This window comes from Falco naumanni, chromosome 1, assembly GCF_017639655.2.
Source record: "Falco naumanni isolate bFalNau1 chromosome 1, bFalNau1.pat, whole genome shotgun sequence".
Classification (NCBI taxonomy): domain Eukaryota; kingdom Metazoa; phylum Chordata; class Aves; order Falconiformes; family Falconidae; genus Falco; species Falco naumanni.
This window is the reverse complement of record NC_054054.1, coordinates 119,135,849-119,157,513: the sequence shown is the minus strand read 5'-3', so window position 1 is coordinate 119,157,513 and position 21,665 is coordinate 119,135,849. Positions and strand designations below refer to the sequence as shown.

Sequence of the window (21,665 nt, the reverse complement as noted above, 5' to 3'; positions counted from 1 at the left end):
CCTTGGGCACCATGGGTGTCTCTGGTGCTGGGTGTAGGGCAAAGTCTCCGTTTACCTGTTTCCACATCATCGTGTTGGGTGGTTGTGGCTTGTTCTAGATGTAGTGCTCCAGAACAACCTTCCAGAGTGGCTGAAGCCGGGATGCAGCCAAGGCAGGGTGCACCATGATGCCTTCTGCTTCCTCCCCATGGAAACTGGAGCAGCAGACCTGCCCACATTGCCATGTTCCTCATGGTGTGCCCTCTTCCACAGAGCACTTGCTGAACGGCCGGGTGGACTTCTCCATCCCTGGCAGCAGCAGCAGCACCCTGACCAGGACAACAAACACCGGCTACCACCAGCTGAGCTCACACATGCAGCAGGAGCACAGGGTGATGGGGAGCTCCTCGCTGACGAGAGACTACTCCACAATGCTGATGGGGCACGGTGAGTACTGTGGTGATGGGACCTGTCCTTCCTTTCCACCCCCATGGCTGTCTTGGGACCCCTGCCCTGCAAGTCCTGTTGGGGTGAGGACTGTGTTCGCAGAAAACAGAGCCTATGAACCAGAGATCTGGAAGGTCATGTTCTCACTGCCGAGGTGTCCTCACCACTGAGGTGTAGGTGCTTTGCTAAGGCCACCCTGCTCCCAGACCACTTTGCAAAGTGTTCCCATCCCTCAAGTGCAGAGTGCTTGGGAAAGAGAGCTACGTCCTTATCCTCACGCTGGGAAGCACTCTGGGAAGAGCACGTGTCTCTTCTTGCTCTATCTAGCAGCATGGTTGCCTTTCAGCTCCACACATGTACATCAGCCAGCACCGACAGAAGGTTGCTAAAAAGCTCTTCAAATCCAAACCTTAAAAAGTCATCTCTGCAGGAGCCAACACCGGGGCTGAACCTGCTCTGAGGTCTCCAATGGTGGTTTTTTTCTCTTTCTCTTGCACCACTTCTGTAGATTACCCGGGGAGACTCCTCCCTCCCATCCATGAAGATGCTAGGAGGACAGTCCCACGGCCCCGGGATGTGGGTTTCAGGAGCAGGGCAAAGGTGAAGGGTTACTACCCCAGCACTGGCTTTCGGGACTCTATAATCATGACTGATGGGTCCGCGGGGATTTGCAAGTACATAGGTACAGCTTTGTCCAGCGTCTCCTCCCAGTCACCCATCCCATAACAGCCAAGCCACCGGCCCTCCATGAGCTGTTGCCATCCACTGCTCGCCCCAAACCCTCTCCCCAAACCCTCTCCCCATGGCTTGCTGTGTGCCACACTGATCTTCCTCCTGACGCAGCCTGTGCTTCCATCACACCACCTTTTCCATTGGCAGGTGACTTCAGCTGTGTTTCAACCCACCTGGGCTGATTAACACTCACCACCACCGCCACCGTGCTCTAACGAGCCGATCGGCTCATTGTCGCCGTACTCTTCATTCCTAACAAGCTTCTTGTTCTCAAGTCTCACCCCACAGGCCTTTGGAGAACTCTTGGGGAGAACGTGTGCTCCGTATGAGATGTCCCTCTGCAAGCTCCTTGGCCAAAGCCCATGTCAATGATGGGCTTCAGTCCCTGAGTGTCGCCTGGGAGGCTGCTGTGCTCGCCATGAGCCTTGTGTCCCCATGGGCTGAGCTGAAAAGGAGCCAGAGCACCCAGCTGTGGTCCCAGCCACCCCCGTCCCCTTGAACAATCCCTGGAGGTGTTGGGCTGCTTTAGCTATAGACTAGAGCCAGTCTTAACTGATCTACACCTGAAGACATCTGTGGAGCTTCTGGCTGACTGGCCAGGGTGCTCCAGGGTGAGTGAGGAGGGCCACACACAGCACCCAGCCCCTGCTCTGGTCTTTCTACCACAGGGGCATGAAGACCACTTTGACTTGTCCCACCCAAGGCTGGCACCAAAAGGCTATGGGACATCACTGTAGGTGTGCAGAACCAGCCAGTCCCTCCTCGTGACAGGCCAGCTTGCAGAGACGGCATCTTGCCACGTTCTCCCCGGACCATCGGGACCATCCCACGCTTGCGCGTGTCTCCCTCCTTTCTCCCAGCCCCCTTAGCTGCAGCCCCCAAATCTCTATCTTGATGTTCCCTTTTTGCCTCAGACTCCAGGCTGCCACTGGGCGTCCCTGACACCCCCACACGCCTGGTGTTCTCTGCCCTGGGACCCACCTCCCTGAAGGTGAGCTGGCAGGAGCCGCACTGCGAGAAGGAGGTGCAGGGCTACAGCGTGCAGTACCAGCTCCTCAACGGAGGTCAGTGAACAGGCTCACCAGTGCTTGTCCTGGTCACGGTGCTCACCAGGTGGTTGGTGGGTGGGAATTTCTGGTGGGGGAGAGTCTGATGGTCTGCATCTTCTCCGGGGCAACTGGCTCTGGGTGACCCTGCTTGAGCAGGAGGAGTTGGACCAGATGACCTCCAACTCCTGTCGGAGGAAGCTGGAGGAAGGAACCTCTGTCCCTTCCAACCTCAGCCATTCTGGGATTCAAGCACTCATCCCAACTCAGCTTTTTGTGTAGCCTTGAGGAAATGTCTCGGCTACCCCACCGCCCTCATTCCCCATTTCTGCTGAGGGGACAGTTCCTGGGGTTGCTTGTGGAGTCATCCCTCTTCCAAAAACTCTTGGAATCATTCTCTACCAGCCCCCTAAGATTAGCTGAAGGTTTTTTCATCACATTGGACTTGGAGGAATGATTTTTACATGAAACTTGGGGCAGTGTTAGTGAAAATGTAATTCTCCCTGGCTGAAAATCCTTGAGTTTTCAAGAAGCTGTTTGCCCCAAGCCTTTTTTTGGAACGACATCTCATGTTGCGCTACCAGTTGGTGGTGGCATGGTGTGATGAAGGCTGGGGAGGGGCCCTGAATGTCTTTTCCAGGCAGTTCATTGGAGATAGGGTTTAGGTGAAAGCCATAGCTCTGTCTTTGTGCCTGCAACGTGGTGCTGATGTCCCCCTTCCCTGTGCGTCCCAGGAGAGGTGCACCGACTCACCATCCCCAACCCCAGCCAGAACTCGGTGGTGGTAGAGGACCTGCTGCCCAACCACTCTTACATCTTCAAGGTGAAGGCGCAGAGTGAGGAAGGCTGGGGCCCCGAGAGGGAAGGAGTCATCACCATAGAGTCCCAGGTGGACCCGCAGAGCCCGCTCAGCCCCGTACCAGGTGAGGTGGATGGATGATGAGAAAAGGGTGGCATTGACGTCGCTGCTGCTGCTGCTTCTCCCTTTACCACTTCCTGAGCTCTCCCTTCCTTCCTTTGTTTTAGAAATAGGACCTTCTTCCCCAGGCACTCACCTTCCACTAGCTGCCTAGAGAGCTGAGACCTTTCCTAACGCTGTGTGCAGATCCCTCCCAGGCTCTTCCTTGCCACCTCCTGGTGCTGACCTCTCTCGTGCCCCTGCAGGTTCACCCTTCACGCTGAGCACACCCAGTGCTCCTGGACCGCTCGTTTTCACTGCCCTCAGCCCTGACTCCCTGCAGCTCAGCTGGGAGAGACCCCGCAAGCCCAATGGGTCCATCTTGGGCTACATGGTCACCTGTGAGATGCTGCACGGAGGAGGTACGGTGTCAGGCTATGGAAGCTTGGTTCCCTGTGTAGAGCACAAAATGCCCCAGCCCTGGAAGTATGCAAGGCTGGATGGGGCTTTGAGCACCCTGGGCTAGTGGAAGGTGTCCCTGCCCAGGGCAGGGTAATTGAAACTAGGTGATCTTTAAGGTCGCTTCCAACCCAAACCGTTTTATGATTCGATGCCTCCAGCAAAGGCAGCGACTTGCTGCATTTTTGCTGGGACCAGCAACAAAGTTGTCTGCTTACATCAGTGCAGACAAAGTGGGGACACGAGGCTGATTCCAGGCCTGGGAGCTGCTGGACCCTGACGCTTTGTGTCATTGTGTGGTCTGGTGTAACAAACGTGATGGGAAGAGGAAGGACCTGTAGCTTATTACAGCCCAGCCCCAGTGGAGGTTGTTTGTTGAGGGTCACCACTGTACTATAATAGCGTTATTTTAACCCTTAGTAGAACTAGGTGCAATCATACAGTCTGTGAGTGGCATAAAGCTTAGAGAAAGCCAAGACAGCAGCCAGAGTTGGGGGGGGGGGGGTGTTTGGAGGGACCGCCGCTCCTGTCTGTCTTCACCGCTGGTATGTCTGTGTGGATTAGGGGAGCCCAGGAATATCTATGTCGAAGGAGACAATCCAGAAACTACCCTGACTGTGCCCCACCTGAGTGAGAATGTCCCATACAAGTTCAAAGTGCAAGCCAAGACCACCCAAGGCTTTGGGCCAGAGAGAGAAGGCATCATCACCATCGAATCTCAGGATGGAGGTACAGTATCATGTTTTTGTGGAGGTGCAAAGATAAGAAACCTCTCAGAGCAGGGAACACAGCTCCTGGAGTCCCTTTCCAGCTCTGGTGGGGACTCCATTTTCCATGAAAGACATGGAGACATCGTCTTCCATGAAGACAATGCTGTGCCTAGTGAGCGCTGTCCCAATCCTGATGCACTGAATGAGGAAGGATCATGAGAACCTGCCAATGTTTAATTTATTATGAAACTTTTTTCTTATGCCTGGTTGTACACATACCTGGAGGCAGCTTCTTACACTGCACAGGTGTAAGACCTTCCCAGTCCTCCCAGTTTCTCTTAAACTTGGCTCTGATGTCCGAAAGAGGAACCTCCTGATCTGACTATTGATGCTCACTGTGCAAGGCTGAGGGCTTGGAAGCTCCTCGTTGTTTCCTGGCTGACTTGTCCCTTTCCCTTCTCCCCAGGCACTTTCTCTCAGTTTGGAGGACAGCAGTACATGAGAGAAGAAGTGTACAACTTCCCCACCGAATACACCACCAAAACCAGCATCAGCCATTCCTCTCTGGATCCCCACTTCACAGGTAGGGACTCGCTGTGTGCTTTGAAACCCTTAAAAAGCAAAGGATAACTCTGCTTGTCCAAAGGTCTGAGGATGCTTTTACCTCAAGCATCAAATGCAGGGAGGGAGGCTCCGTCAGGTGGGATTGATGAAGAGGACCAGACTCTTTCCTACACCATGTCCCTGTTCTGCCCCAGAGGCAGCTGCAGTTGTTGCCCCTTGTGCTGCCCAGTCACAGAGGGAATGCTGAGTCTTCAAAGTCCCCCAGGACTATCACTTGGGGCCAAATCATAGCTCTTCTTCCAAGGTTAGCTCTCTTTAGAGCAGGAAAAAACAGAGAAGTGTGACGACCATCTTAAATTAAATCAGTGTGGTTGTCTCATGTTGTTCCACTTCAGTTCATGGACTCACGGGTTCATGCTGCAACAGGGAAGAGTCTGGGAGCTGTTAGGAGATCCATCCGACTGACTGACATAGCAAAGTACTGAATCACTTGACCTGGAGAGGTTTTCCATCAGTGAAAGTGGTATTTAAGGAGAAAGCTCTGCCAGGAATCATCAGGTAGAGCAGATCTTACTCCCTGTGACCCTGTGATCCTGATCACTGAGCATCTCGTTGCAGATGGCATGCTCATGACGACCCAGCGAGTAGAGAGCGCCAGCAGCACCCTCACCAAACAGATCACCAAAGAGTTTGTGAGCCGGACCGTGATGTCCAGTGGGACCCTCACCAAACAGATGGAGAGGCAGTTCTACGAGGCCTGAGCCAGGGCAGGCTGCCCGCCAGAGGGACATTTGTGTTCAGGTGGCAGGACTTTGTAGAAAAATACAAGGGTGCTTCATCCAGACCCTGCTGCAGTGCCTGGGCAGCTCCTCCTGTAGGCAAGGACCCTCCACGGCACTTCAAGCTCTGGACCTCTCCTTTGGAGTCCAGTGAGCTCAAAGCTCTGGCATGGTTGGGTCATCAGATGTGTGGGCTTCATCATCCTTCAGGGTTTCTCCACCCTGTCCTGCTCTGCAGAGACTCAGTTCTGCACAGTCCACAGGGATGCCTTCCACGAACAACCACCGCTCACCCCAATACCATTCTTCAATGCCCATCCATCCCAATACACCTGCCAAAATTCGGGTGTCTCGATGGCTCCAGCCTCCCCAGATAAATGGAACAGAATGATTTATTCTCAGGTCCTCAGTTTTGAGAGGATCCCAGCTGGCAACACCCTGATTTATAGAAGGTCACTCTTTCCGTCTTTGCTCCAGGCTCTCTGGCAACTTGCCTGTCCACTGGAGATGGTTATTTTGTTCTGTTTGGGTTTTTCATGAGAGCTGCAAGGTAGGGGTTTGGGGTAACCTATGCTTTCTTACTGCACCTATTTGTGTCTGTCCTTCGCTGCTAACACTGGGTACCACGATAGCAAAGTATAGCCTTTCGTTTGTATAGCGTTACTGATGATGGCCTCTGCTGCATTTTTTTTTCATACAACATTGTACAGTTTTCATAGTATATATATAAATATATATAAATGTATTTTATTGTTTTATAAAAAAAATGGAGGTAGATGAGATCTATGCTGAATGTGGAGGCTACACTGGGACTGGAGCTGCTGAGAAACATGAATAACTGGAAGAAATTAGTTCAGGGCTTCATCCAAAGGCCACTAAACCCTGTGGAAAGCCTGTTGATGACCTGGTGGGCTCTGCCTTGGGCTTTATATCCTCCAGCAGCAGAGACTCCAGCAAAAGGCTGCAGAGCATCTGTGAGCTAGGTGTGCTCCAGCCACAGCACGTGTCTGCAGAAGGGCTGGGAGCTGCCTGGAGGCGAGGGATGGGGACGGCCCAGGCAGCTCCCATGCCTGGAGCTGGGAACAGCACCTGGCGTTCCTTACGTGGCTGGTGAGGACAGTGTGAGATTTTGGGGCAGGAGATGTTGGTTATCTTTCAAAAGCCCTTTTGCCCAACAGCAACGTCCATGAAGAGACCTGCGACCCCTCATTAAACGCAAGGGAAGAGCAAGCCTGGGAACAGCGGGTGCCCTCACCATCCCGAGCAAGGCTGTGCTGCCCTCAGCCCTTGGCTTCAGCTGCCCCTGCACGGTGCGGGGCGCAGGGCTGAGCTGAGACCTTGCTGGGCTTTCCTGGCTCTGGGCACGATGCCTGGCGTCTCGCTGCCCTGTGCCAACGGGAACAATCGGGCTCTGTGTCTCATTGAACAGCGTTGCTTCCCCGGCGTGCTTCAGCCACACAGGAGCAGGCGAGGAGCCTGCCGAGAGCAAGGACCCTGCCGCAAGCAGCAGCTGCCACTGCTCTGAATTAGAGCTTCCAACCAAAACAGCAGCTGCCTGGTCTCCCTGGCAGCATCCCTGCCTGATTTGAGCTGACACTGGACCTCGGTGCTTTTGTTCTTTTTTTTCATTGCTTTTCTTCTTTTTCTTTTTAACTCAGAAGATGACTTTCCAGCACTGACACCACCGAGAGCTCCCTCTCCTCTCCAGGATGTTCATTTGGGTGGGAGGGGGTGTACATGGTTGGGCCAAAGATGCACGTGGGTAAGTAAAGTCCCCAGCAGTCTCCAGGACTGCAGCTGAAGCTGGGTCAGTTTTGGACTTGGGTCAACAGGCACTTCACCCACCCTGTGGTTTTACTGTGCCTTGAAGAAGCACTTATTTTCCCTGAGCAACGATCAGTGGCATTAGCCTGTCTGCCTCCCAGTTCCCATCTCACCTTCGTGGCTGGGGGGCATCTTCTTTGGCTGATGTGCGTCCTCCTGCACAAGGACTCTGTGACACTTCCCTTCTGCTTTGTGATCCAGGGTAAAATGCCGAAAATGCTTAAAAAGGGAGCCCCATTTCTGAGCATTTTAACCAAAGAGTATCCTGTTACCCAAGAGAAGAGCACAGCCCCTCAGCTGCTGCTCTCCAGCGCATCACCCCATCCCCATGCGCAAGGCAGCTCTGCACCTAACCAACGCCTCGTACTAGAACAGCGTCACTTTTTAATTTTCATCTGGTCATTAGGGCTGGTGGTGGTTCAGCCTTTCCGAGGTGGATCCAACAGCCCGCCCTTTGATCAGATGGCTTCCTATTGCACTCAATAAATGTGTTCTCTACAGTCTGTCTCTTCCCTTTTCTTTCAAAAAATATTGTAATTAAAAATATCACACACACCCCACTACCCTCTATCTGCAGCAGCAGGTGAAGGACACGTGCCAGATGCAGGTACCCAAGCAGGGGCTTCTACCAAATGTCAGTATGTGCCTCCTCCACCACCATCCCCTCCCGCCACTGCAGCTTCAGAGGCACTACTGGACCCCATGACAAACTGGAGTTAAACCAGTCTCCTGTGAGGAAAGGTCTCCAGTGACTCTGGTGTCAGAGCTTGGCTCAGGCAGGCACAGAACAGCTGTGCAAATGTTTTGCATTTATTAGGCAAATCATGCAAACAGGCAAACGATTCCCTTGCAAAGCCAGGCAAGTGGCTGCCTCTCAGGGGGAGGCGATCCCAGCCCAGGCAAGGTGGTCGCACCTCTACAGGGGCAGCACCGTTGCCCCTCCGGAGGGTTTGGTGAGGTAGAAGGTGGCTGTACCGCTGAATCTCTCCTAGGAGACAAGAGAAAGAGTGAGTGCTGGTGCTCTGGGGCTGTACCACACCACAGGCCTGGGGATGCCAGAGCTGGGGGGACAAAGGCCCTGCCAGTCATCCCAGCTGTGTGTCTGGTCCAGCCACCGCTCCAACAGTGGCCGTGTGAGATGCTTTTTGGGGACAGCATGCTGTGCTGGCCACTGCCTGGGGTTCCTTGGTCCACCCACAGCGTGAGGCAGGGAATCTATCAACACATCCCCAAGCTGACCCTTCAGCAGCCCCGTATGGACTGTTGTCCATGATTTTTCCAAGCCCTTTTTGACCCTGCTGATGCTGCCAACCTCCATGGCCTCTGGCAACAGCAGAAAACTCACCGCCAGTTCTGCGCAGTGCTTCCTCGACTCTCTTTTTCTCCTCTCATTGAGTGGTTGCTGGTCCTTATTTCAGAGGACTTGAGGGCCAGTTCCACCCTCACCCTATGTAACCCCCTCACTGTTCTGTAACTCCTGGTCACGTTCCCTCTCTCCCAGCTTCTCATCAGATGGCAGAGGCACAGCCCCTTCGGTCTCTCCTCATTTCAGACAGCTTCCTCTGCCACTTCTTTATCCCCCCTACTATTCACAGGGCGCACCACGATCTCCTATAGCAGCAAAATGAGGCTCTGCCTAGTTCACAGCCCCCCTTTCCTGACACCCCCATTTTGCTGGCATTTTCAGCCACCAGTGCACGCTGAGCTCCTGCTTTAGAGAACATCGATGACGGCACTGAGATCCTTCCTGGGCCGTAACTACCAGCGTTAAGCTCAGCATTGCCTAAGCTCAGCTTGGATTACTTTCCCCTAGACGGATTTAGCCTTCCTGAAGCTCAGCCGGCACCTTTTCACTGACTTTCTCCATGCAGCAAGGTCCCTGGGCAGCACTCTGCAACCAGCACAGCACTGAACAGCCTGCAAGACACCCTGAGCACCCTGAACACTGAACCAACAGTGAACCAACACTGAACACCCTGAGCAGCATCAGCAAACTTGGGGTCACCCCTGCGCAGCACTGGATGGGCTACCCCAACCCCAAGCGCCTCAGGAATGCACCTTCAGCGGCGTCCCCGGGCCATGCCCCTGCGTCTTTCCTTGGGATCTTTAAGTCAATCTCCTGGCGGTTTTCTGCCACGTACCTGGATGTGGTGTTGGGCTCTCTCTGCAGCCCCAGCCTCCAGCAGCGTCACCGTGCAGCCTCCAAAGCCTCCCCCGGTCATCCTGCTGCCATAAACCCCATCGACCTCCAGGGCTGCCGCTACCAGCTCGTCCAGCTCCGGGCAGCTCACTTCGTAGTCGTCCCTGGAGAGAGGAGACCGGTGGTCAGCCCCGTCCCACACCCCAGCAACAGCCCCCGCACCCCAAACAGCTGAAACATGCATCTTGGTGCATCCATGGCCGTAGCAAACTGCAGCGAGGCAGGATGCTGCAGATCCTAGTCCAGAACTTTGTCTGTAAGTGCACGTAGATGTGAGCAAGGCCATGAGCACTGGGGACCCGCTGGGCACTGCTGTAAGCGGCACATCTATAACATACGTGAGCGGCTGCCTCATCCCCCTGGCACAGAAGCCTGCAGGGCTTTTCTTAAAACTCCCTGGGAGGCTGAACCACGAGAGACGCTGGGCAGGACACGGTCCTGGCTGCCCTCAGTGCTGCATCCACAGGCAAGGGAACCCCACGAGGACTTGATGCTGATGCCCCCCCAACACAGCTTGCCCTGCCCCACGTAGGTAAATTGGTAAATTCTCACCTGAGCGAGTTGTGACTCTCCACCATCAGTCTCCCAAACATCCTGTAGTCCCTGTCCTGCAGCGCTTGTGCTGCCTGGACCGTCCGTGCTATCTCGCCAATGACATGCCTGGCCCGCCGGTACACCTCCTCGCCCAGCCGGCTCCTGGCCGCTGCAGAAACATGCATGCCACTGCAGCAAAGCCGCTCAGGTCTGCAGGATGCTGCTGGGGCTGAGCGCGGCCTCATCCTGCAACCATCCTGTGCCAGAGCTTCTCTGCTTGCAGCATGCTCCCGCCTTAGTATGTGCACCCCCCACCTGTCATGGGTGCTGCCCCACACTCTCAGCCCGTGCCATGGGGCACCGAGCTCCCACTTCCCTGAGGCACAGCCAGAACCCAGAAAGGGACCGTCCCCACCTTCCAGCTCGGCCATGGTAGCATCTCGAAGGCTGGCTTTGCCGAGCGCCGCTGCCGCCTCCTCGCACTGCCGCCGGCGCGTGGGGTACTCGCTGCCCGTCAGCGTGTGCCGCACGTTGGAGTTCGTGATGAGGACGGCCAGGCTGACATCGGTCAGTGGCACAAGGGTGGTCTCCAGGGACCTGCAGGGAGAGCTCAGCACGGGCCACGTGCCCGTCCCCTCTGCCCGCTCCAGCCCTTGGCCATCCAGGTGAGGCCATGTGGCAGGCAGCTCCTGCCTCTGCAGAGGCAAAGTCCAAGTGGTTTAGGATTTTGCTAGAGCATTTAACTCGCTCCCAATTATTAGTCCCATAATAGACCCTAATGACTTTGCAGGAAGGACAGCCCAGGCAAGCAGCAGAAAGGATGCAGGAGGAAGAAACAAGACAAGGGAATTAAAATGCAGGGAGCCCCAGCCCTGTGATGAGATCCTGGGCTGTGTTCAGGGGTTAACCCCTCTCTGCACTCCTGCATTTATTTCGTAGCCACAGAACCAGCTCGTCCCCACCCGGCCGAGGTGGGCACAGCACAGTGACCTCAGCTCCCGGCCCTGACCTGCAGTCAATGAGCAGCGCGTGGCCTTCCTTGCCCATCACAGATACGAACTGGTCCATGATCCCGCAGGGCATGCCAGCAAACGTGTGTTCCGCTTTCTGGCATGCCAGTGCCTTGGCTACCAAATCTCCGTCATCTGTGCCAGAGCAGAAGGATGCAGGTTAGCAGCTCTGGGACCTTTGCCCCTTGCTCTGGAGCAGGGGGAACAAACGAGAAGGTAAAGAGTGGCTTTCCCACAGAATGGGGTTTTGCTAAAGCATCAGCTGCAGGTGCTTGCTTCTGCACCAGTGCATGGCATCAGTGCCAGCATGGGTCCCTGGAGCCAGCTGGATGCAACAATTTGACACTGATGTCTCAGATCTCTCCATTTTTGGGGACGTGAGGGTGGGGAGATGCTCCCAAGGGAACATCCTCCCATCTCCGCAAGCTGGGCTTGTCCATGTGCTTTAGAGCATGGACAGGTCAGGCTGTGTGAGCCAGAGAAGCCCCACAGCCACAGTGGTGCCAGCTCTGGCTACAGGGAGGGCAGGGGGTTGTGACCCATCCCACAGTGACATTTCCCCAAGGGCTGTGGGATCTTCCTAAGGGCACCCCCCTCATCCTGGCTCCCACCTGGGAATGGAGGTGCTGGGGCCAGGACCGGCTGCTGCCTTACCAGGACAGAGCTGCTGGAGGAAGGTGTAAGTAGCCACCTCCAGAGCGGCCGAGCTGGAGAGGCCCCCGCCCAGGGGGATGTCACTGGCTATCACGGCGCTGAAGCCTGGCACAGGACCACCTGCGGGAAGAGAAGGGAGGAGAGGGGCTGTGAGCCCCTGTGAAGCTGGGGGTTGCCCTAGCCCACAGCTCGTGGGGAACTCAGTGAGGAGTCCCTGTCTGATATCCCACTTTAAAACACAGAGTGTGACCCAGGAATGCCCCACCCCCACCCCCAAACACGGAGGTCTCTGGAGTGGAAAGCATCTCTGCTGGAGCCTGGGCCCAGCAGCAGCTGCAGGATTGCACCGGCACTGGAAAAGCCCTTGGAGCACGCCAAAAGCCAGGAACAGAGCACTAGCCCCGCGTGAGGGGAGCTCTAACCCACCCAGCAGCCTGAGCCTTACCCCGGTAGTGCTGGATGACACCCTTGATGTAGTTGGCCCAGCGAGGCTGCCCCGGGCTCAGAGGGCTGCCTGAGCGTGGGGTCGGGAACTGCACCCTGTGGGGCTCGTCTGCCTCCGCCGAGGTGGTGAGGATGGAGATGGTCCCGTCCTGCGTGGGGGATCCCACCAGCACCGTCCCCAGCGGCAGGGCCTGGGGGGTGGGGGATGGGGGAAGGTGCGCTCAGACCCTGCGGCATCCCTTGGAGCATCCACACTGGTGGTGGGGGGACAGCTGTGACCTACAGCTGGCAGCACCCAACACTGTTACCATTAACTCTGCGCAGAACTGCCAGCCCCCAGCACACGCTCCAGCTCATCACACGCTATTTAATGTATTTCAGGGTATTGAATTTATTTCTGGCTATTTAATGTCTTAGCACTGAAACGCTGTGACGGACCCCCTCAGGTTAGCACCGGGGTGCTGCTGCTGGGCTCTGGGGGAGTGGAAACCCTCAAAAAGGACATGAGAGGCTTCAGGAAGTTTTCATACCTGCAAGGGAATTCGGCTGGCCTGCTCCCACTTTCCTTGCCCCCCAAATAATTAGCTGTAGGTTTGATTTAGGACTGAGCAGGGGCTTCCCTGCCAAGCCGGAGGAGGGCAGGAAGCCCCAGCTGCTTCCAACCATCTCTGCCACCAAACCATCGCCCTCCAGGAGAGGGAATTTGTTTGACGGGGTTGCAGAAAAGAGGTTTCAGCCCCTCAGAAAGGCGGTCGGGGAGGGGGAACCGCATCCCCTCTGCGGTGCGTTAGGAGCCGGAGTGCGGGATGCTGCCCGCGATGCTGCGGGTCCCGCTCCGAGCTCCGGTTCGGGGATCCCGCAGGGTTCTGGGCGGGGGAGCCCTGGGGGGTCATAGTGGGGCGGGGAGGGGGGGAAACGGCAGCCGGGGACCCCCGGGAGGCTGCCGGAGGGACCCGGAAGGGTGACAGGAGGGCTGGCGGGGCCGGGGCGGCGGAGCACGGCCTTACCATGGGCAGCACGAAGCCGCCGTTGTAGTCGGTGTGCTCGCCGATGAGGTTGACCCGGCCGGGGGCCCAGGCCGCCAGCACCGCCCGCGCCCCGAGCGCCGCCCCGTGCTCCCGCCGGGCGGCCGCCACCAACGGGGCCCACCCGGGCTCCGCCACCGTCTGCGCCATGGCCGCCAGCACCGCGCCGCCACCCCGCACCGCCCCCTGGTCCCGCACCGCCCCCTGGTCCCGCACCGCCCCCGGGCTCCGCCCCCTGGTCGCCAGCACCGCCCCCTGGGTCCCGCACCGCCCCCTGGTCCCGCACCGCCCCCTGGTCCCGCACCGCCCCCTGGGTCCCGCACCGCCCCCGGGCTCCGCCCCCTGGTCGCCAGCACCGCCCCCTGGGTCCCGCACCGCCCCCGGGCTCCGCCCCCTGGGTCCCGCACCGCCCCCTGGTCCCGCACCGCCCCCTGGGTACTGCACCGCCCCCGGGATTTCGCGCGGCCCTCGGGCTCCGCATCACCCCGCCGGCGGCCGGACTCGAACTTTCGGCACTTTGGAACCTGGGCCGAGCTGGGGGGGCCCTCCCGGTGCGGGCAGCCCCCTCCCGCGGCCTGGGAAACGCTGCTCGTGCGCGTGCACCCCTATAGGCAGGGCGACAGCCGCACCTACACACGCCCGTGTGTACCTATGGCGGGGCCGGCACCGGGGGCTTTCCAACACACGTACCTGGCCCCCCGCCCCCCCGTGCTGGGGTAAGTATTGATACACGCGCACACACGTGCACCGCCGACTCTTACATAGGCCAATATATATGCCAAGACATATACTTTGTGTACGTGTATCTGTGCGTGTCTGTGTCACACCTATATACATCAGCGTACGATACACGTAGAGGTTTATATGTATAGTTGTGTGTGTGCCGGCGTGCTGTAAGCGTGCGGGGTAGGGGTGTCGCTGTGTCGGGGTGTCGGTCGGTCCGTGCCTGGCCGGCAGCGCAGGGGTAGGGGAGTGTGAGCCGGGGTCCCCCCCGCGGGGCCGGGCTACTCCGCTCCCGGGGCGGGGCCGTTCCGGTTCCCGGTTCCCGGTTCCCGCCCGGAGCTGCTCGCAGGACCTCCCGGGCGGGGGCAGGACGAGCCCATGGCCAGGAAGGAGCCGCTGCTGAGCGCCCTTAAAGGTAAGCATGGCCCCCCAGGGCGGGCCGCATCCTGCCGGGGTGTCAGGCCCGTCCCACAGCACCAGCAACCCACGCTGGGGGGGCTTGAATGAGTGCCCCCCCGCCCCGCCGGCTGGGGCACCCATGGGTGCTGATGCTCCCCTCACCACAGGCGGGGTGCTGCGGCTGCGGGAGGGCGGGGGGCCCTGCACCGACACCTCGCCGCACCTCGCCTCCCTCTGCCAGCTGCTGGAGAGCATCCTGCGCAAGGGGCTCCAACGTGAGTGGTCCTGTGCGCCTGGGCAGGGGGGTGGCAGCATCCCAGGGCCCACATGAGTGGTCCCATGCACCTGGGTGGGGGGTGTCAGCATCCCCGTGCCCACCTGAGTGGTCCTGTGCACCTGTGTGGGGAGTGTCAGCATCCCCGTGCCCACCTGAGTGGTCCTGTGCACCTGGGCAGGGGGGTGGCAGCATCCCAGGGCCCACCTGAGTGGTCCTGTGCACCTGGGTGGGGGGTGTCAGCATCCCCGTGCCCACCTGAGTGGTCCTGTGTGCCTGGGCAGGGGGGTGGCAGCATCTCAGGGCCCACATGACTGGTCCTGTGCACCTGGGTGGGGGGTGTCAGCATCCCAGGGCCCACATGACTGGTCCCGTGCACCTGGGTGGGGGGTGACAGCATCCCCGTGCCCACCTGAGTGGTCCTGTGCACCTGGGTGGGGGGTGTCAGCATCCCCGTGCCCACGGCGAGGGGCCTCGCGCTCCCTTTCTCCCACAGAGCCAGCCTGGGGCTTCAGGAGACGGGATTACTGGCACTGGCTGGAGCAGCTTCCCACAGGAACCAGCGGCGGGTGAGCAGCCCCAAGCCGTGGTGGTGTCCATCGCGACGTGCTCCCCCCAAAAGACCCCGGGTGCAGGGGGGATGCTCCCACATTCTGCCAAAATCTCCCCCGCACACTGCTTCCCCTCTCCCCAGCAGGCCGACCCCTCTCTCCGCCAGCATCCAGCAAGCGGGCAGCTGCCAGGGGGTGCGGACGGCGCAGGGTCGCGGGCGGCACTTTCTGCGTTTGGCCCTGCAGAGGAAGGTGCTGGCGGCGGCCGTACAGCAGCTGGCGCAGACCCCTCGGCTCCTGGAGGTGCAGGACACAGTGGGGGGCTGTGACCCGTGGGTGGGGGGCGGTGGGCAGCGGCACGGCGGGGTGATGGTGCCGTTCCTCTGCGTTTCAGTTTTACGATCCGGTGAGCTCCATCCTGGGCAATGAAGACCTTCTGGGTAAGACAGGTGGCTCCTCCAAGGTGGGGTGCAACCTGCCCCCGGGGTGGCTGTCACAGGCATTATGGCACCCTGATGCTGCAGCGGGGGATGTGGGAACAGTCCATTGGGATTTTTCTAAGCCAAACTTAGTGGTGAAATCGGAATCTGCTGCTGCAGAGATGGAGAACGAGGCGTAAACATTTAACCGTGGTTTCAATCCATCTAAGGTTGGTTTTAGTGTCATGGGATAGGAAAATTGCTTCTGACGGGTCTCCTGTGTTATCTCTTTGCACCAAGGGTGCTGGTTAAGCAGTCTGGCTTCTCGGGGAGCCCTTGGCAGCTGGGTCTAGGCTGCGGTCCCGTGGGGGGGTCACGGGGGGGGTGGTGCGGTAACTGGCTGCGTTGCCTTGGCAGGCTGTACCACCCCACCCGCAGCCATGCTCCTTGGGGGGGCCCGGGTGAAAGCCTTTAATCTTTTGATTATGATAAATAACCCCGTGTTAAACCTGTACCTTGATGGCTTATAAATCACCCACACTGCTGGTTCATGAGCAGATTGCAGATCTCCGTCAGTGTAATTGCAAGGCTCGGTGCAGGAGAGCCTGGGCAGCTTGGCTTTGCATTTAGGGGGAGAAATGGAGAGCAAGTTGCTCATCAGCAGCGTTTGCTGTGAGCCTTGGTCTGAATTTGGGGACATCAGGTGGCAAGCTGCAGCACTTCTCTCCCCGTGCCGGCAGCAGGAGCCTGGGACGAGCCTGCAGCAGCAGCCAGGGTGCCGCGGTGCTGGATGCTCTCAGGGCCTCACTCCCCAGGGCTCATCAGTTATGCTGAAAATGGCTTTATTCGGACCCCTGCCATGTCCCTGCCAGGCTGTGGCTGCCATGAACCCAGCGGTGACACTCTCTCCCTGTCCCTCTGCAGAGCCCTTCCTCTCGCTGCTGCTGGTGATGACAGAGATGGATTTCTCTCTGGACCTGCAGGTACGGTGACAAATCAGTGGGGTGGTGGCCAGCACAAGGCTGCTGGTGTTTGGCCCTGGCCCCTTCCTCGCCGGGACCGATGGCACTGACACTCCTTTGTTTGCAGAACTGCAGCTTCTTGGATGAAAGCTGGCTGCTGCCGGTAAGAGCTCCCCTCTCCCCAGAGTCATCCTTTCACCACCTGGTCCTCACTGAAAAGTCCAATGAGGAAGATAAGGAATGATGTGGTGGGGAGGGATTGCCACGCAGCCCTACCCAGCCACAGCCAGGGGTGAACTGGCTCAGGGCCACCGGCACGAGCGGAGCCATCTCTGCCACCGAGGTGGGATCCTGCTGGGTGCCTGTGCTGTCACCGGGAGCAGATTCCAGCATTTCTGGGAGTAAACCCAAGCAAGAGTAGTACCCAGGCCTATAAACTGCTGACATAAACAAAGTTTTCCTATGCTCCCTTCCCTGCTTCCTTGCCAAAAAAAAATCCCCGTTTCCCTGAGCTGACACAGACTTCAGTTGGGTTTGCTCTTGGTTTTGCTCAGTGAAATAGTGCATTTATGGAGAACAGCAGGGACGCCTTGATGGCTTTTAAAAATGAAGAGCAACCCTCCGCTGCCTTTTTAACCCAAAAGAATCCCAATAAAAAAGCTCTAGGTGGCTCTGGAGCTGGTTGTGGTGTGCGCTGAGCCATGGCACTGCGGCGGAGGCTGGGATCCCGTTGGCTTTTGGGCATTTCTAAGCCGGTGCTCCTGGCCAAGTTGGCCGCATTTCGGGTCCCTGCTTAATGCAACGTGACAATAAATGCCACCATGAAGAGCTTCAGGAAGGGGCAGCAGTGCTGCCCTGGCTGCGTGGGACAAGGCAGGAGGGCTCATCGCACAGTTCAGGGTTCACCTTGCTGCTTTGCTGTCCCATCCATCTAGCAGGTTTGTCCCTCCAGGGTCTGGCCACAGCTGAATCCCAGGAGAGGACAGGGATGAGCAGCCACTGATGGTCCCAGCTCAACCCAGGGCACTGGGGACTGGCCTCCCAAAGCCCTGGCTTGGCATTGATGCCAGAAATGATCCAGGGCAAGGGGTCCCCATCCTCCCTGTTGTCCTGGTCATGCTCCTTGGGCGTTCTGTGGCCGTTGCCAGGGCCACTGGCACTGGGCACTCTCTTCCAGGTGTGCATCACTTATGAGACGGTCCCGTGCCGAGCACTGGGAATGGTGCTAAGGTAGGAGCCCTTGATCCTCCTCTCCAATCTCCAGCAGGATCTGGACTCAATGCTCCTTTCCCCCCTGCCATCACCCCCCCACCCCCCCAAAAAAAAGGAGGGGAGATAAATACCCCATTGACAGCATCAGGGCGCTCTCGGGTGTTTTTTTCACCATCGGTTCATGGTATCTGCTGTCTGTGGGGTGGCTTTTCCTTGCCTCTGTGTATCGGTGGCACATCACTGATGGTACAGAAGGGCTGGGGGAGTGGGGCTGGGTCCCCGGTGCTGAGCTGGGGCTCGGCCACATGCCCAGGTATGTGGATGGCCGCGTCTTTGTCACCGAGGTGCTCCCTGAAAGCCAGGCAGAGGTGGATGAGGTGGTGCTCGCCGGTGACATCCTCGACGAGATCAATGGCTGCTCTTTGAGAAACGCCTACAACGGGCAGGTGGGTGGGCATGGGGGACTGGCATATCTCCCCCTCTCCTGCCCCCTGTCCTCCCCTCTGCTTCCCCTCCCCCTCCAGGCCGGGGCCATGCTGCAGAAGCTGAAGGGACAGCCGCTCAGCTTCCGCCTGCTGCGATGGCGGTGGCACGACGGGGAGGTCTACGAGCCGCTGCTGCCCTACCTGAAGGTCCTGAAGGAGAAGGAGCCCCAATTCCAGCTCCAACGCAGCCCCCGGCACAGGGGCGAGGGGGAGCCATGGGGGCTGCATGGGGGCAGGTAGGTCTGGCCCCACAGAGACCCCCCGGGAGGGGCTGGGAGCCCTGACATCAGGGCAGCCCCCTGCCCACACTCTCCCCAGCTCAAGGCTGTGGGGCTGAAGCTGCCCCCATTGCCTGGGGGCGGTGGGGGCCTGTGAGCATCTTCCCTGTGAAGAGCAGGAGGAGGATGAGCAGGGGGTCCTTGCTCTGGTGCCCCCCAGCCCTTTTCTCCCCAGGCTGCTTTACAACCTGCGCTACCTGGGCCAGACCAGCGTTGGGAAGGTGAGGTGATGGGGCAGAGATGTGCCCAGGGGTAAACCGTCTCTGCTGAGTTTCTTTTCACTTGCCCATGGGTTATCCCCCCGCTTCCCACTCTGTTTCAGTGCGGTGGCAAAGAGGTGCTGGACCGGGCCATCCCCGCCGTGCTGGAGAGGCATGCGGCAGCGCGGGTGAGCGATGGATGGGGCTGAGGGCATCCCGGGAAGGGCTGGGGGAGAAAACTGCAGGTGTCCTCTGCCCGGGGATATTTTTTCCTGCCAGCTCCAGGTTTACTTGCACAGGCTGAGTATTTGACACCCCCACCCCTTTGGGTTTGTTTTGATTGTGGGGTTGTTTTGTTTTGTTTTTCCTGGTTGGTTTTTTTCTCCTGGTTAGAAGTGTATCTGCAGCCAGGAAAGGAAAGTGCGTTAAGGAAAAAAAATAGAACCATTCTGCAGGAAAGCACTTGGAAAGCTGTGGGGAGGCTAAGCCTGGTTCTGGCGCGCCTTAAGGCTCAGGTCACTTGTTTGAACCTTTTTGGGGGGGGGTGGTTTGTGAAAAGATTCAGGTGCAGGAGCACTGGGTGGTAGAAAAAAGGGCAGTGCAGGGAAAACTCCTTGAAGAAGCTGTGCGTGACTGTGCTTCATCACCTCCACTTCCGAATAATCTCGCTCTTGTAAGTGTCTTATGGAAGCAGAGCTCAGCTGCTGTGGTGATGGGGCCTCTTCCTCCTCCATCCCCCATTCAGGAGGTTTTATTTGATGTGAAGGAAGCAGAAGTGCTCATACGGGAGAAACCTTCTTCCAAGGTAAGCAAGTGACTCCCCAGGCTGCCGATCCCATGGCGCGGGGAGCCTAGCTGGGGGGGCCATGGGGCCAGTTTAAACCAGGAACAGGGATGACAGGGACGGTCCCCAGTGCCACCTCCCTCTTGTCCCCTGCACAGCTCCTGTGCCGCTACCCCTACCCCACCATCTCCTGCGTGGGACGCTGCATGGACAGCAGCAACGTATTCGCCTTCTGCGTGGCGTAAGTGTTGCCCGTGGGCCCTGGGAGGGGGGATGGAGAGGAATGTGGGTCTGAGAAAATAAACAAGCAGCATCCAGACCAGCCGCAGGGTCTCTGGTGTGGTTACAAGCCAGGGCTAGGCTTTCAGAGCCGCTCTCTCTGCCGGCTAATGTACGTGTTTCCATTTTTAGTGCTTCCCCGGAGAGCCCTGACAGGAGCACGTTCGACTGCCTGGTGTTTGCATCGAGTTCGGAGCAAGAATGCGAGGAAATCATCAGGAGAATCGGTAAGGGAGCTGTTTATGTCTTCAGATATCATCACAGGGAGATTGTGGGAATACCAAGAATTGCTGTTCTGATCCACCACATGGAAGATGTAACTTAATTTCTTTTTTTGTTGAGGTTACTAAGATGAATAGATACTTTGATAGAGTTTTCTGGTGGGTTTGGGGTTTGCATAGTGGTTGGTTTGGGGTTTGTTTTCTTTTTTTCAGAATTGCTAGACAATGATTTTATTTTAAGAAACGGCTCCTAGGCATACCCAGATGTTTCATTGTTTCCACTAAGAACTTGGAGGAAACAGTGTTTTCGAGGGATGTTATTTTAAAACATAGTTTTCCTGCAGGAGCCCAGCCTGCTACTGCAGTTTAGCACCAAACCAAGCATTCATAAAGCCCATTCTGATTTTTAACCTGCCTAAATCCAAGCTGGGTGGCGCTTCCCTAATTGCATGGCTCCTGGGCCACTGACAACACTCGGGTTTCTCATGGGGACATCTCTGCCATATGTCCCCTCGACGGGCTGTACCCCCCGGGACAGCCCTGCCTGGGCAGTCTAGCTGGGATCACTCAGCATCAACCGAAGTTTGAGATGGTGCTTAACTTGGATCCAGGCCTTGAAAGCAATGAAGCTTACGATTTAGATGCAAGGAAATCTTTTCTTCACTATAGGTTTAGCAGTGAGGGAAATACTTGTTTCAGTCCTGATCCTGGATCATTTTATAACACGTTTTTAGCAGCCCCGTGGCAGGCGTAATGGTGTTATGGGGCCGCCTTTGCTATGCACGCATGCGGAGCGGCGTAGGAAAGGGTGCTGGGGAAGCTGTGTAGGGGTGGGTGCTGAGTACCTCTTCCTCCAGCTGCAGGATTCAAGCACACGGAGTGGTTTGTCTGAGAAGGGAGAGCCCTGGCTCCAGCCCCCCACTCCCGGGAGCAGGAGCCGGGATGGTTTCACGCCGTGGCCATGGAAGGAAGCACTGCAAACGCATCCAGTCAGCGAATGATGGTGCAGGTGGCCAGTGCTGCTCTCAGGTGTAACTATTGCTGTTTATTCCTCCTGGAATGCTGCTTCTGCCACGGCACTTTTAATTTCATGGAAATAAATTGAGATGAGCTAGTTCAGCTACTTCCCTGTGCTACTTTTCTGTGCCAGCCCTACTAGTGAAGCCTGTTCTTTTAAGAGCTGGCCTCACAATTCCATTTAAATTGTTAATTACCTGTGTTTCACATGTAGTCTGAGCAGCTTTCCTCCACCACGACCTAACAGGTATATACGGCTGTTCCCAGAGGCACCGCTGAGGAAAGCAGATCTGCCTTAGCAGAGAGCCTGAAGAGCTGTTCTGAAGCGAAGGCTGGAGTATAATCCCGTTTCATCAAGAAAGCTTAGATGGGAAATGAGATTCTTATTGAGCACCGGTTCCAGTTTGCTTAGCAGCCCATATGCTCTCAGGTTGTGTAATTAGCTTTCCCACTTACCCGCTGTCCTGCACCACTAGTGCTGGCTGCTGTTATTAACTGGGACTTAGTCACGCAGCCACACACACCCTGCACCAAGACACTGGTGAATCTGGGGGAA

The 21,665-nt window shown here is 57.4% G+C and overlaps 3 protein-coding genes across 10 annotated transcripts in view; 2 read left to right on the top strand and 1 right to left on the bottom strand.

The window, feature by feature from the left end:
• The window catches only part of ITGB4 (integrin subunit beta 4), a 31,824-nt gene extending 23,896 nt beyond the window's left edge, over positions 1-7,928 (top strand). For 3 of the 4 annotated variants that reach the window (XM_040581366.1, XM_040581354.1, XM_040581348.1), the window contains 8 exons: positions 253-426; positions 935-1,108; positions 2,073-2,222; positions 2,939-3,127; positions 3,369-3,524; positions 4,126-4,290; positions 4,738-4,854; positions 5,454-7,928. In XM_040581366.1, coding sequence (XP_040437300.1) covers positions 253-426; positions 935-1,108; positions 2,073-2,222; positions 2,939-3,127; positions 3,369-3,524; positions 4,126-4,290; positions 4,738-4,854; positions 5,454-5,596 — 1,268 coding nt within the window. In that variant the 3' untranslated portion in view covers positions 5,597-7,928. The remainder of the gene's footprint in view (positions 1-252; positions 427-934; positions 1,109-2,072; positions 2,223-2,938; positions 3,128-3,368; positions 3,525-4,125; positions 4,291-4,737; positions 4,855-5,453) is intronic. The other variant, XM_040581359.1, reaches the window with a different exon arrangement.
• A 302-nt stretch (positions 7,929-8,230) lies between these two features.
• On the bottom strand, positions 8,231-13,480 carry GALK1 (galactokinase 1). The gene is made up of 8 exons (XM_040581463.1): positions 13,288-13,480; positions 12,282-12,471; positions 11,837-11,956; positions 11,182-11,317; positions 10,588-10,769; positions 10,191-10,341; positions 9,580-9,742; positions 8,231-8,426 (listed from the first exon to the last, which is right to left on the bottom strand). The coding sequence occupies exons 1-8, from the start codon at positions 13,453-13,455 to the stop codon at positions 8,355-8,357; spliced, it is 1,182 nt and encodes a 393-aa protein (XP_040437397.1). The 5' UTR covers positions 13,456-13,480; the 3' UTR covers positions 8,231-8,354.
• Positions 13,481-13,751: 271 nt separating this feature from the next.
• Positions 13,752-21,211, top strand: LOC121082090. Of its 5 annotated transcripts, none has more exons than XM_040581437.1 (16): positions 13,752-14,443; positions 14,595-14,702; positions 15,198-15,270; positions 15,399-15,555; positions 15,647-15,692; positions 16,596-16,654; positions 16,761-16,796; positions 17,811-17,863; positions 18,159-18,291; positions 18,370-18,566; positions 18,728-18,829; positions 18,931-18,996; positions 19,487-19,613; positions 19,751-19,833; positions 20,004-20,098; positions 20,950-21,211. In XM_040581437.1, exons 1-16 carry the CDS (start codon positions 14,407-14,409, stop codon positions 20,982-20,984), a joined length of 1,407 nt encoding a protein of 468 aa, XP_040437371.1. In that variant the 5' UTR covers positions 13,752-14,406; the 3' UTR covers positions 20,985-21,211. The 5 variants fall into 5 exon arrangements, with proteins under 5 accessions (XP_040437371.1, XP_040437376.1, XP_040437363.1 ...); XM_040581442.1 differs by having other exon boundaries at positions 15,396-15,555; positions 18,784-18,829; positions 19,554-19,613; XM_040581429.1 differs by having other exon boundaries at positions 15,396-15,555.
• The last annotated feature ends 454 nt before the right edge of the window (positions 21,212-21,665 follow it).